The 14730-nt window shown below is 38.6% G+C and overlaps 1 protein-coding gene across 7 annotated transcripts in view; it reads right to left on the minus strand.

The window, feature by feature from the left end:
- Positions 1-14730, minus strand: part of mpp2b (MAGUK p55 scaffold protein 2b) — a 69573-nt gene that overhangs the window by 20744 nt on the left and 34099 nt on the right. For 4 of the 7 annotated variants that reach the window (XM_059006686.1, XM_034055504.3, XM_059006685.1 and 1 more), the window contains one exon: positions 312-430. In XM_059006686.1, the coding sequence (XP_058862669.1) occupies positions 312-428 (117 nt within the window). In that variant the 5' untranslated portion in view covers positions 429-430. The remainder of the gene's footprint in view (positions 1-311; positions 431-14730) is intronic. The other 3 variants (XM_059006687.1, XM_034055506.3, XM_034055503.3) reach the window with 1 other exon arrangement.

Here is a 14730-nt window from a genome sequence, read left to right on the forward strand (position 1 = left end):
CCCACGACTGACCTTTCAAAGAATAGGCTCAGGGTCTGCTTTGATAGCTGATTTCTATAGCGTCTATTATAAACACACATTGTGCATTAATAGATAGGACTGCAGAGTCATGGAATTTGAACCTCCTTTAAATTAAGCTACATGAACACATTTTTTCCTCTCGCATCGGGTTTGCTAATGTGTTTGAGCTCAGGTCCATACGTTAAACACGTCTCCGGACCCTCTGGGATTCCTTCACTGACAGCAATGCTGCCCTTTCAAATGCGCTCTGGACTGAACTCAAACCCAGTTCGACCCGCTGCTAAGTGTACCTTCGTCAGAGATCTTACTATTGGGCTCTCCATGATCCCCTTGAGGAAGATGAGGTCCAGGTCATTGGCTCCCGTGGAGTTTGTGGTATCACTCAGGGTATCCATGACTTGTTGCATTGCTGGGGAGGCAAAAGAACAGCAGCCACAGTTACTCGTGGATCTCAAACAGGCAGTATGCAATTTGTTTTACCTCCAGCAGGTGGGGTAAATAGAGGATACTGAATGATGTTTTTTGGTACAGTAGTCTTCGGCTAAGAGTACACCCCTCGGGAAGCAAGCGAAGTGTTCTTATAGTCGAAGTGTTCTCTAAAGTGGAGTTAGCCACCAGACACAATATGAATCAATAAATAAATAAATATGTATTACTTGTCATGATGCACGTGCATCAACACGTGAAATTAATTGAATAAGAGAAAAGCAAGTGTATGTTAATAAACTATAATAAAGTAACAGACAAACTAATGTTAATAAACTAATTGTCAAACTAAATTAACACAGCACCCCTACACATGTTAAAAAATGCAGCAGCAATATACAAGACATGTACAATACTTAACAGAATGGTGAAGCAACTCACCAGAACGGGAAACACCAAATTGCTCGGCGACTTTTGTCTGATTCAGGTTTTTTTTCAGGAGCTCGAACAATTTCCAATTGTTTGTAGCAAGAGAAACAGCGGCGCATTTTGCCGTTTGTTTACATGTCATTTTGTTGCGATGAGGCGCTTGTGGAAATCAGAATATGAGTCAATGATAATATAACGGCGGTTCTGGAAAGATTTAATAAACCAATCTGTGTCGCTCAAAACACCGAAAAGACTGAATAAACCATTTTAATTTAAGTTTGATGATGATGAGCTATCAGGTTACAAAACAGTACTGCATCCGTTGTGAACAAATCGCTATTGGTGCCAAGAAGATGTTCTTTAAGTGAAGTTCCTGTTCCTTTAGCCATAGCATTTACAATGGGAAAAATCAGTTTCACCACAAGGGTGTTCCCTTAGGCGAAGTGTTCTCTTTGGAGGTGTTCCTATACACTGAGACTACTGTATACAGTTTTTATTCGCAACGAGCCACAACAGGCGAAAAAAAACTGTATGCCACGAACATTCATTCAATAGTCTGTTTATAACACAAGTATATATTTTAAAATACATTGCAATACAATTTGTCTTTTTTTATATTAAATCAATTCATTCAGGGATTATTTTACCTGGCGGATCTTTACTTTAATTTTGAACAGACTATGCTTCAAGGCGGATTGATTTTGAGCCCTGTTTATGGCCTCTTCACAGCATTCTTTTTAGAGAGAACCTTTAGTTCAGTCTGTCAATTTCAGCAGCACACCACTGGATTGGAATTTAGCAAAGACACATTCGAAATGAGTCCCGGTAAGCATGCTCTTCCACTTAAGTGGAATAACTCAAATGTATCCTGTGCTTGATATACCCTCCCTTGTGGTATAAAGTGGGGTTATAATTCTACTGGCGCCATTGTCTGCATTTCCAGAAAGAATTGCCTATAACAAACTCAAAGAGGTAGTTCTAAAGAGCAGGACTATGTGCAAGGCAATCGCGTCAGGTCTTGCACTGGGCAGCAATGCATTACAACAGCACTAGTCCTAGCCACCTACTGGAGACTTAACTCATTACTATTACATTACCAGTTGTAATCACATCACAGGGCCAACAAAAGAAAAAATACTGTTAGTGTAATGGCTTCCCCATTCCTGGATCTGAAAATCCACTTTCTGATTTTGATTTTTTTTACTGTTTAGTCTTTTCAAATGAATATTTGTTTTAAGCTGATGCTTAAAATGATATGTTTCACATCTCAACCATCTTACCTGCCTGCATGTTTTTACACCTGAACAGATGCAGAACCCTTGCATAGGTCCAAACGCCAAAGAGCCCCTCTTTTACCCCTCTGTGTATCAACTTAGTGCCATTCCTTACAGATTACAGTATTACAGTAGCAATCCTGAAGCTGATTAATCCCAGGACATGTGGATTCAAATATCGAAACAATTAAGGTTTTTTAAAAAAAGGATGATATCCGTCAAACATTTTGGTGCATGCCTTCATCCTAACACTGAAACTTGCAACAAGACACAGTACATACTGGGCAGCAATGGTTTTAAGGTAAAAGTATTAAAATACAGTTGAGAGATGTTTAAAAATGACACCTTTAAGAGCAGGTCAGTGTATATATATAAATATGGGAGACATACCCAGTTTAGTAAAGAAGCAATAGCCAGCTACTGAAGAAAAACAAAGGTGAGGGCTTGCAACATCTTCATTGAAGACACTGTAGCAAATTATGGGAACAAGCTGGCTATATAAGACCAATTACCAAGCATGTAATTAATTTCAATGCACATCTTCCCTGCGTACCTTCAACTCAGGCAACGCAAGACAGCCTGATAGTCCAGGGAGCCGAATGTGATGAGTGCAGGGCACTCTGTTCAACTAATTGGAACCGCCGCTGTCAAATCCTCGGAGGGTTAGAAGGCTGGACGGCACACGCTTTTACACCTCTCATCTCGAGGCCTGGGTTGGAAATCTGGCTATTCAAACCACAGCAATTTAACAGTCTAAAAAAACATTTAATGAGGGCTTTACCAAATGCACTATATTAAAAGAGTATTAGCTTCAACTGCAATTTGAATTGCTTTTTTCTTTTGTTGCATTTTCTTTTAAGTTTTATGCCGTTTTTTTTTTCTCTAAATCTGCTTTGAGCTTGTCAGGAGAATCCTAAATGCCAGAACTAATAGCATTCCAGATGAAATCTGTTTAAATCATGTGACTTGTAACCTTTCTACTCTGCCAGCCCCACCTACTCTCTGTGTGTGTATATGTGTATGTGTATGTATATATAGTAGGTGATTTGAAAGGCAGATTTAGAAAAAAACACCTTAACACAGCAGTTAAAATGGAAACTTAATTTGGGAGGAACAGCACCCAGAGCCACTCGTAATGCTTGCAAACACCTAGAAAGGGGAATGTAAACAAGCAATTAAAAGGACACATACGAATTTGAGTGCCCACGACAGGCAAATGACTTTCTCCACAACAAGGTTGAAGCTGAGGCAGCTAAAACGCCTCATTAGAAGCTGTTTCATCACTCATTAATTAAGCTCCTCCATGTGATGGTAACGGGTGAGTTGCTGCCATGGAGACAACCAGCATCACTGGGTTTGCTGGCTTCGACCGTGGGGGCTGGGAATGGAGATAAGATTAAAATCGAGCCTCCTTCTTATTGATCACGTTCTCTTTAAAGGCTCCGGCTTTCACTTTGTTACAATTCAATGTCCAGATTTCAAGCGCATGCAATCACTCCCGCTGGATGTTAGAAAACAACGCCTTTCAGCCAACGAGCAGGTTGAGCTGGACTGTGTAATGCACTTCCAGGCAATGTGTGTCTCCCTGTATAGATCTGACCCTCTGAATTACTTCCAGTAGGGGTGGTTTACACCCCTACCAAGATCAATGGAAAGGCACTACAATGCAATGTGGTTCAGTACGGAGGAACAATTGGGAACAGCACCACATTTTCATATTTGGTGTTTGGTGTTCTGAGGTTTTACTGTACAAGAATATGCACTGCTATAACAGGGGCAGCAGTGTGGAGTAGTGGTTAGGGCTCTGGACTCTTGACCGGAGGGTCGTGGGTTCAATCCCAGGTGGGGGACACTGCTGCTATACCCTTGAGCAAGGTACTTTACCTAGATTGCTCCAGTAAAAACCCAACTGTATAAATGGGTAATTGTATGTAAAAGATAATGTGATATCTGTATAATGTGATATCCTGGATAAGGGCATCTGCTAAGAAATAAATAATAATAACACAGTCAAAATGTTTATCTACTTGAGTTATATATTCTGTATAAGAATCACAATGGTTAAGCTTACTAACATGTTTACATGCAAATGTTAGTTAATATAAATTATCCTATTGATAAACTAATAAAGAAGATCTATCAATTAAAACCTCTTCTCAGTTCCTAAACATTACTACTGTAACAGCTTTAATCCATTTAATCAGTGCCTTTAATCTATTACAAATGGGGTTAATATGTTAGTTGTTAACAGTTAATACAGCACATAAAGAATCACCCTTAAATGAAAGCAGGACCATCAAACCAACAAGACAAAGTCTTGACAAGACTGGTGGGCATGAAAATGGTACCAAAAGCCAATCAAAGGTGAGAAGATGGATTTGAAAACTTGAGGAACAACACTTTTAAATTATTCCCTGTAAAGACTCAGTTGTCTGGAAGTCTATCTAAAGTTTTCTCACCTCAAAGGTGATATAAAACCCAGGATAAAAATACCAGTGAGTTAATTATCGTCCCCAGCGGATTACTGTTTGCTTGTCTCCCTGGTGTGTGATAGATCTGAGCCAAGGAGAAAGAAAATGAATTGCATACTGGTCTGCCTACCCACAACTTCAGAGGCTGATGATAAGTGACCACGGGAGTCAAGTTAACAGCACAACTTAGGCTCTGCTGGACTGATGATAAGGTGCCAGCACTGATCACGGCAGGAATGAAAGTGTTGTGCAGTACAGCATCTAAAAGTATACATTATTCATAGACCTGGTGGTTATGTAAGGATGCAGGTCACAGCAGGGTTTTCTGCACATTTAGGTCACCAGTAAAAAACCTTCGTAAAGTTTCGAAAAATACCACTGGGATGCCATTATACTGTGGCATTTGCCACACAAAGTGGTGCTAGATATGTAATACCAGCAGCTAAATGAACTGCAGTAAACCTGGCCAGGTACAAATTTAAAAAAAAAAAACACTAGAGACTGCAAACACTTGCTGGGATTTCCTCTTCTAATCACCACAATCTTCATTCATTTCCATTGTGGATCAGGTGAGACTGAACTACAGGTTCACTCCACTTAGATCTTGTTAGAACGGAGTTCCGTTTACAATGTATTGAGGGTCATGTCCCTGCCAAACAACATGGGTTTGAATAGGGAATCACTCTGGTTAACACGGACTCGTTTATAACGTATATTTAATACGTACAGTTTTCCTGTTCCACAGGCAGGTCTTTTGTGTTTAACACATACAGTTTAATACATACAGTATCGTGACGTACAGTTTTCCTGGTGCACATGTAGATAGTCTGCGCAGATAAGGTCCATCCAGGACAGTAAACGTCATGGCAACATTTGTGACGTCAGGCAGGAAAAACCGTTGCTGTTTAGTTTTATTCTTCTATGTTTTCATTGGCACAGGCACAGTTTAAACATATAATGTATACAATTTTAATTGCATTTAGCAAAAATAAAAACTTGTAAAATGGTACTACTTATTACATTGTACGGCCCACTGGGGTGTGTTTTGTACTAATAATAAACTCCCCGGTCTTTGGCAGTTAAGCATTCTGGTATTGTTTATATTTAAGGTACTTATGTTGGCAGTTACATACTGCATTTCAAATTGCGTTTACTATGTACTTAGTTTATAAAGTACTGATTTCCATTGTACCTGGGAGTCCGTTATAAGTGGAGTGCACCTGTAAAAAATGCAGCAGCAGCTCTAGATTAATTATGAACAGGTACAGGAGCAATATTCAAGACATGCACAAAATTATTTAACAGAATAGTGAAGCAATTTGCCAGAATGGAAAACACCAAATTGCTTGGCGTCATGTATCTGATTCAGGTTTTTTTCAGGAGCTCGAACGCTTTCTAACTTTTTATAGCAAGAAAAACCAGCGGCGCGTTTCGCCGTTTGCTTACATCCCATTTTGTAGCGATGAGGTGCACTCGTGGAAATAACACTACTGGTACCACGAAAAAAATAAATAAAATACTACGACTACAACGGTACAATTACTACTAATAATAATGATAACAATAAAACTTTTGGACATATAGGGATGTTCAATAACTCTGATCTATAGAGTTCAATAACTCTGATCTATAGTCCAAAACAAGACCTGTTTTGTAATAGGTCAGACCACCTCTAGCATGTCCAATAGGACTGCATGGGCGGGGTCATGTACTGTATTTATCAAGTCTTTTGGATCGTTTCCAAGCCGCATCTGGTGTGGACTGACATTCGGCGACTTCACTCGCATCGCTCGCGTCCAGTGTGGATGCAGCTTTAAAACAAAAATAAAAATGTTTGATCTGTCTGAAGTTAGTATAGTAACGCCAAAACTAGACTCGCAATGCATTTAACGCCTGTTTAGTATGGTAATTTGGTAATCTCATTCTTATACTACCAGTATTTCTTTACAAAGCTTTCCCATGTTCATCTGGGGTTTCCCTTGACTGCCTGTGCTTTACCTTGCTTTCACTCGGTATTACTCTGCTTTCCTAGACTGTGCCCTCCTCCTGTATTCAATTCTGCATCCCCCCACCTCCACAACCCCTTGGCCTACCTATTCACATCTTTCTGTGTTTAGTTTATAAGGTGTTCACTGGAAATGCTCCAAGTTACCTTACATCTCTGTTAGAGACATGTACTAAGATCAAATGATGTGCCTACTTTTACAATCCCTAAATTGAGATCTAATGTGGGCCAACGTGCATTTGTATATCAATCTTTTCCTTAATGAAACTTAACAACACAATTTATTTGGCTTTATTGCCTGCGCTTCACACATTTAAATTGCAATAGCAAAACAAAACAACGGAAGAATAACTAAACCCCTAAGCTCTGGAGAAGTGTAGAGCACCAGACCCCTTGACAGTCTGTAAAGAAATTTCACAATTATACAGCAAATCTCTATTCCGGAAGATTGATGGCAAATATTCCTGTGGAAGATTTCAGCTCATACAGCTGACTGATTTCCAAATAGAAAAGTAAATCTTCAGAAGCAAAGCAGAGCTCAGTGCAATATAAGCTTTGTGACTCTGGGAGAATCTTAACAAATAACCCTCAAACCACTTTATATTTTTCACTGACTGACTGAATTTCAGACTAATACTGTACTTTGGGGACAGCATAGTTTCTTATCCGCTACAAGAGTGTTAACTATTTCTAGGAAAAACGATCACTCTGGTCTTGGCCCCATTGCACTGGCTTCCGGTACTATTTAAAGCTGATTTTAAGCTCCTGCTCCTAACCTATAAGAATGAATAAAAGGTCATTCACTTACCTTTTCCCTAGCCTTTGGAATCCCTTTCCACCTTTGATCAGACAAGCAGAGTCTGTCCCTGTTTTAAAATCTCATTTAAAAACATATCTTTTACAGCAGGCATTTCTTGGTACATTGCCTTAAGGTTATGAATTGATTTTAAATAGAGGACTCGTATCTCAAATGCTTCTTATCCATTTTTAAAAAAGATTATTTTTTAATCATCTTTGCTCTGCTAAAAATGAGAGGAGCTGCTTTTGAGAGGTGTAAGACTACAAGACTGCAATAAGAACGTGTGAAGATAAGAGGTGAAAAGTTACTGTCACCCCAGGAAGACTGTGAGACTGTTTTGACTGCAGTAAAGTAATGGTATGCTGATGTTTTGGAAGCAACTAAGTAGTCTCAGCATTTATTTACCGAATATATATATACAGTATATTCAAATCAGGGCAGCTGGCTCTTTGAGCTAATATATATATATATATATATATATATATATATATGTATATATATATATATATATATATATATATATATATATATATATATATATATATATATCCCTCTGACATGTGATTGGTTAACATCACTGTCAGTCCCGCCCATTTTTAAAGGAACGTCCTCCACCTCCACTCCTAACAACAAGAAAAAATGGCTGAATGAAAAAACTGCTGAACGGCGATTCTGTGACAACAGAAAGAAAAAAAATTGCGGTATGAACTTCAAAAACATTCTGTTATTTATTTAGCTATGTACTTATGCTGTATCAGCTACATTTAAACAAAATACTGTAAAGCCATAAATATATGCAACCAAAATATTTGGCACATCACACTCATAAAACCTATTTTTCTCCAGAAATGTTGCTGACCTGTTGCACTGGTAGTAGTATATTACTTCATTATATGTACAGCACTAAGATATTTGTGCCAAAAAACTTTTTTTTTTCATACGTGAAAAACGCATAATTAAAGGCTTGCAAATATTTATGGCTTTACAGTATATGAAGCCATATTTACTACCCATCCTTGCCTCTCATTATTTTGACTGACTCATATATTAAATATGTACTGCAGACACAGCTCAGAGTGGACAATGAAATGTCCCTCGGGAAGAGTGTTGTTACCTCGCTTCAGGCATTACAGCCCCCTGTCGGTAACAACAGTCTTCCCTCAGGTCAATAATTTTCCACTTCCAGTCCATATTTACTATATATATATATATATATATATATATATATATATATAAAACCTTTCTATCTATCTATCTATTGTTTTTTTCATTACAAAAAACTACATTAATGCAGCGTTAGGGTTGAACTCACTGCCACAAGAGCAAGGAAATGTGGCGTTAAGGTTTCTTTTTTCTTTTTTAATTTCGAGTGACCAATTTATTTATTTTCCCCTAATTTGGAATGTTCAGTTATGTTTTTTTGTCTCCTCACCGCAGCGAGTCCCCACACAGCACAGACGTTCTGAGGGCGTGTGAGCGTCCTCCGATCTCACAAGCCTAAAGCCAGAATCACTTTCACACCGAGCAATCCAGAGCAGAGGTGGGCGGGGCTACTGATCCCAAAGAACAGAGATCAGCCCTGCCTCTTATCCACTCTGAATGTGCTCTGTGTCTGGCCAGTAGAGTTTGCTGTTGCCCCCCAGACAGACAGCAACCAGACAGCAACCACAGATTGCCATCATCAGGTAAGGCAGAACATGCATCTCTTTCAAAATGACACAAGAGACATCCATCATCATGGTCCACCGGTGCTGTAGCAATGGATATACATGTACACTTCAACACATGAACGCCCACTGTTAATGCAAAGACTGCAAACTCAGTAATTCTAGCGAAATAGTAAAACAATGTTGGTCGTATCTACATAGTTTTGGAAATCTATGATGCATAATTGCAAGGTAAGAAATGAAGTGTCACACTAGACACTATAAATGACTTGACATAACGTCCTTTATGTCAGTTTAAACAGGTTTTAATGGACAAGACATAAGGTTCATTTCACAAGGTCTCAAAATGTTTTGTCCATAATAAACTATTTAATTATCATCTATTAATGAAACATTTGTAATGCAATCTTTATTAACAGTAAAAAAACATACATGTAAATAATAGTTTTTAAAATTGAGAACAAGGATTTAACATCACTAAACTTAGAATGTTTTTTAAGTGATTCTATTAAATGCAATGTTAAACTGCAGTTACAGTGCGTATTATTGTGCCTGTAGTTCATTGTTAAACTGCAGGAACAATTGGACTGCATTGCAGTGGGAGCTAGACTGCTGTTCCAATGGCATTTTACTACATTGTGGTGTTAAACTGCAGTTACAGTGATAATTTCAGTCCAGTGTAAAACTGCAGCTACAATGTAATTTTATTACAGTCTAGTGTCAATCTGTGGGTACACAGTGATTTTATTACAGGCTATTGTTAAACTGCTGTTGCAATGTGTGTTTTTACTGATTTTTTGGTGTTAAACTGCAGTTACAAAGTGATTCTATTAAATGTAATCTTAAACTGCATTTACAATGAGAGTGTGCATCTTTGTTGCAAATGTCACAATAAATGATGTATTAAAAGAGGGCAACTTGTATTTTTTTTGTTATAAAAGACCGGTGAGGTACCAGTGTTGGTAATGGAAAAAAAATCTATTCCTTAACATTTTTCTTAATATGAGACTATTTTCAAATGTAAACGATTTAACTGCCGAAAAGAATGAAAAAAAAAAACAGTAAAGGTAGACATTCAGCCCAGTGTTTTAATCTGGAATTGTAATTCATGAAACGCTAGACAGTAATAAAGCTCCTAATCAAAATACATCTTTTTTTTATTATCGATCCTCATTGAACAGAGACAAAAGCATCACGCAGGTTGTTTTAAATTCAAAGCGCTAGCTTTCAAGCAGGCTACAAATAAACTGTCACATCACATTGAAGAAATTTTATCCATGTAACATAATGAAATTGGAAATACCGACAACATATTATCAGTAAGAGCTTCTCGATGAGCAATCCCAAGCAATCCAGCATTTATTTAAAAAATATATTGTAGATATAGGTCAGGGTTGTAGCGTGCACGAGGGTAGAGGTCAGGGTTGTAGCGTGCACGAGGGTAGAGGTCAGGGTTGTAGCGTGCACGAGGGTAGAGGTCAGGGTTGTAGCATGCACGAGGGTAGAGATCAGGTTTGGTAGGTGACGCAATCACATACGACGACATAAGGCCGATGCCAGCTCCTGCAAGGGAGGCGGATCTTCTGTACAGCAGTGTCGCCACTATACTTCAGTGCAGGTCCTAGGTTCGCATCCCACCTCCGCCTGTGAGTAACCAAGATCGTTACTGTATATATATTAACGATATATCTGGTACGTTAGGCAGCACTGACCCACGACCTTCCAGTCAAGAGTCCAGAGCCCTAACCACTACACCCCTGAGATTCATACATGAGATACGACTCTTCACATTCTAAAGCTTGTCATGACTCCATTCTGTACTCCCAATTAAGAGACAGACGCATTTGCAGTGATGATAGGGAAAGGATGCTTTGTACAAAAGCACCACACGGAATACAAATAATCGTACCCCCCTAGTTCTTACCTATCATCCTGTGACCAAAAAAATACAACATATAGTAATTTGATGCATTCTAAATCTATATTTCTTCACAGAAAAAAAAAAAAAAAATCCTTTGTTTTAAATCCTTCGTTTGAGGACAGTCAAGTTAGACGTGCCCATAATCAGACCAGTTAAATTTCACACCGGCTATGAATCTCAATGCATAGAAAATGGAGTTTATCATCACTGTGGGGAGGGAAACACCAAGAAATGTGTCATTTTTAGGCTTCAGTTTCTTATTTTATATTGAGGCATCATAAAAGCATTTGAACTGCTGTATTTGCAGAATTAACAGTTGCATTTAGACAACTTTTGCAGTTATCATAATATAGGGTGCGTTCGTAAACTCAGTCTCAGTGTCAGAGCGCACTCTGACCGTTCGTAAACTCCTGGAGCGCTCTGTGGTGTAGTTCGAAAACTCAGAGGAGACACATTTCTGTGCGCTCGGAGCACACTGGCCGCTCTAGCTTCAGAGCTGGATTCTCAGAGCGTTCACTTTCAAAATGGATAACGGCTCGCTGTGGTGGATGCGGGTGTATTCTAAACCTATTTTTATTTTTTACATCTTGAAGTGACTGAAGGGGAGAAAGGGCAGGAGTCGTCGTCTACACGCTAGCCCGTTTTCCTTTTTTTTTTTAAACAGTACCGCTGCACAAAAATAATAATAAAAAATTATTAAACTGAAGAGCAGCAGTAATAATTACAGTAGTATTATACTTATATATATATAACGGTTATATCGGTCTAAGAAAAAGCCATTAAACGACACAACTGCATAATGATCATAGTTAATAATAGTACTATCAGTATTAAACTGTTTAGGTCATTCTCGGACGCTTTTTCAGAACGTCAGATTGAGTTTACTAATGCACCCGTAAAAAACATAAATAACCGGTAGATGCCAGTTAAAAATGCTCCAAAAAATATTAGCCTGTCCTCAAATGAGTCTTGTGTGTTATGCTGCCTAGCTGTTAATGCCATTTTGTTCATTGACTGTTAATTCTGGGAGATGATGTCTTACAGTCTAGCAGGTCATTGTAAATGGATGTTCTAATAAAAGATCTGTTAAAAAAAAAAAAAAAAAAAAAAAACAGGAGGCAAAATAGAAATGTCTTTTTTTTTCTCCATATGGTGTTTTGTTATGTTACAGGAAACTGTGGCACTGGATTTACTGTACTAGGTAACAACTAAGTCGAATAAAGCACAGTAAAAGTATGGTAAGGCATAGGTAAGCACTGCAAAGCACAAAGAGGTATGGTAAAGCATATTATAAAACAGGGCAAACAATGGTAAATTCATAGTATAACCTTGAGTGGAAAAGCATAGTAAAAGTACAAAAATACTGTGGTAAACCTTTTTAAGAGTGGTGCTTAATTATGTCATATCATTTTATTCTATTAAAGTCACATAAACTGCAGAAGTCATGCCCCCATATTGCTGTGCAGAATGTAAAATGATGTATTTCCGCTCCAGTCACTGCTGCAGGACAAGTCGTTTCAAACCCCAGCGTCTTCACTTTCCACCCAGGTTAATACTGAGCTACTCGGTGCTCCACTGCCTGCTCCAGCCTCCAGCTCACCTTATTCCATTAAATGCGTCACATGTAATAAACCAATAATGCTACTCCTCATGTAAGACCTACCATACTCCCTAAACTGCTAAATCCAATGACTGAAAACACAAACTGCATTTCCAAGCCCTGCTCACACTGTACTGTAGGGACTGACTTTTAAAAGCGTTTTACCTTCAAAATATCTAGCTTTCATCAGAAAGGAAAAATCTGCTCTTATTTCAAAGCTGAAAACTAGATCAACAGCAGTTAGGTCCACAGTATTCACGGTTAGACACTGCACCCAGTCCTGGGTTCCAGAGCTCCCATCAATTAAGTGTAGAATGTACATTATCAGAAGGCAGGAATTTGTGCAATCAGACCCCTTTTAAATGATTTGTTCCTCCCCTATAGCTCGCTACAGACTGAGGTGGGATATATTCATGCTGTGATGAAAAGTGCAATCAGCTTGGAGTACATTGGTGGCACCTAGTCATTTCAACAGTACACCTAAACAAGTATCTTGTTTATATGCATAGTCCAATCAAACTCAAGCTACCTGTTCCAGGAATTAAGCCTCTATGTAGTCTGAATTTACCAGCTGGAACCGTGTTGGGAAGTCTAGTGCATCGTTAAGGAGCATTGATTCCTCCAAGCCCAATTGAGTTTGGTACAAAAACTCTCTACATTTTGTTTTCAGATTCAATAGTATCAGTCACAAAAGGATCGTCTGTTGTGCGTGTAAACACAGTAAAGGGGAGCTCTGAAATTCAGGACCCGTGTGAGTTTTTTAACCCTGGTACTACAATGCCTATGTGTTGGTAAACGACTCCTACATTGTGAGCACCAACATCATTTGAACTGTATTGACAAAGGGCTGTAGTCAGCTGCTGGTCTACAGTCTGCCCGTGTTCTCCTTTGCTAAGGGTCGGCCAGTGGGAGTGCAGGGCAGTGGCATCTTATCTCACACGTTCTTGATTCTCGACAGGGCGACAAGCTGCAGTGTGGCTGTGAACAGGCTGGCTTGTGTGGTGACGTCAGGCTGGGAAGGAGTAGCACACACAGACAGCACTGAGGTAACTGAAAGCACTTCTTGTGCGTTTTTAATAGTAAATAACCTAAATAAAAGGTTTGAATAAACAGAACAGTAATACAAAACAAAACGGCACAGTGGCCAAAACAAACAGGCAACACAGACACGAAAAGAAACAAGCATCGTGCTGGTGTTAAACCAGCACGGATAGCGATTGCTTTCTAATAATATTGACTCGTGTCTCATGACTCACATCTCTCGTTCCGCCTCTGAACACACAACTTCGTTCAGCCAAAGCTGCAGGTTTATATACATGTGACCATCTCCAAATCAGTAATAAATGAATCAATCTGGAGACGGTTCTGCACGAGTTTAGCATGGATGGGGAAGTTTAACCCCATCCATGCTGCAAAACAATTAACAATTACGTGTTTTTACACACATAAACAATACATTTTCAAATAATAATACAACAAATAATATAATTCACACAGTGGCTCCACTGCTGGGGAAGGAAGTCTATTAAGTTCCAAAGCACCTTACACCTTCTGCCGTAACAACAGGGCTGAAGGTTTTCACTGCAATTATATCTTCCTCACTCCCTGTATTCGTCTACAGAGAAGTTACATTTTTTTATTATACAGTAGATCTTACTGTATCTGGTACAGTGCTGGTAGCTGGAACGCATTTAAGAGGAGACGTCAAACATTAAGTCTTTAAAATGTTAAAAGGAGTTGACAAAGTTAACCAGGACCAGAGGACACATTTGGAAATTAAGTGGAGACAGATTTAAGACAGAGGGTAGGAGACACTTCTTTACTTGTGGTAAGGGTATGGAATTATGCCCAAATTTTCTTATTGTCTTATGTTGCAATGCAATACAATACAGATCACATTTCTATAGTGCCTCTCGTCACAAAGAGTCCAAAGGGCTCCACAACAACAAAAAACAAAAACGTTAAAATTAAAAACAGGAATACAAAAAAAAATAAAACAAATTAAAAAGGAGACAAAAAAGGTGGTTTTATTTGTAAAATTAGAAAAACTAAGATAAACAGCTAGTTTGTAAAAAATATAACAAATTGAAGTCTAAAAAATTGTAATTGAAATGAAA

This window comes from Acipenser ruthenus, chromosome 33 (genome assembly GCF_902713425.1).
Source record: "Acipenser ruthenus chromosome 33, fAciRut3.2 maternal haplotype, whole genome shotgun sequence".
Taxonomy (NCBI): domain Eukaryota; kingdom Metazoa; phylum Chordata; class Actinopteri; order Acipenseriformes; family Acipenseridae; genus Acipenser; species Acipenser ruthenus.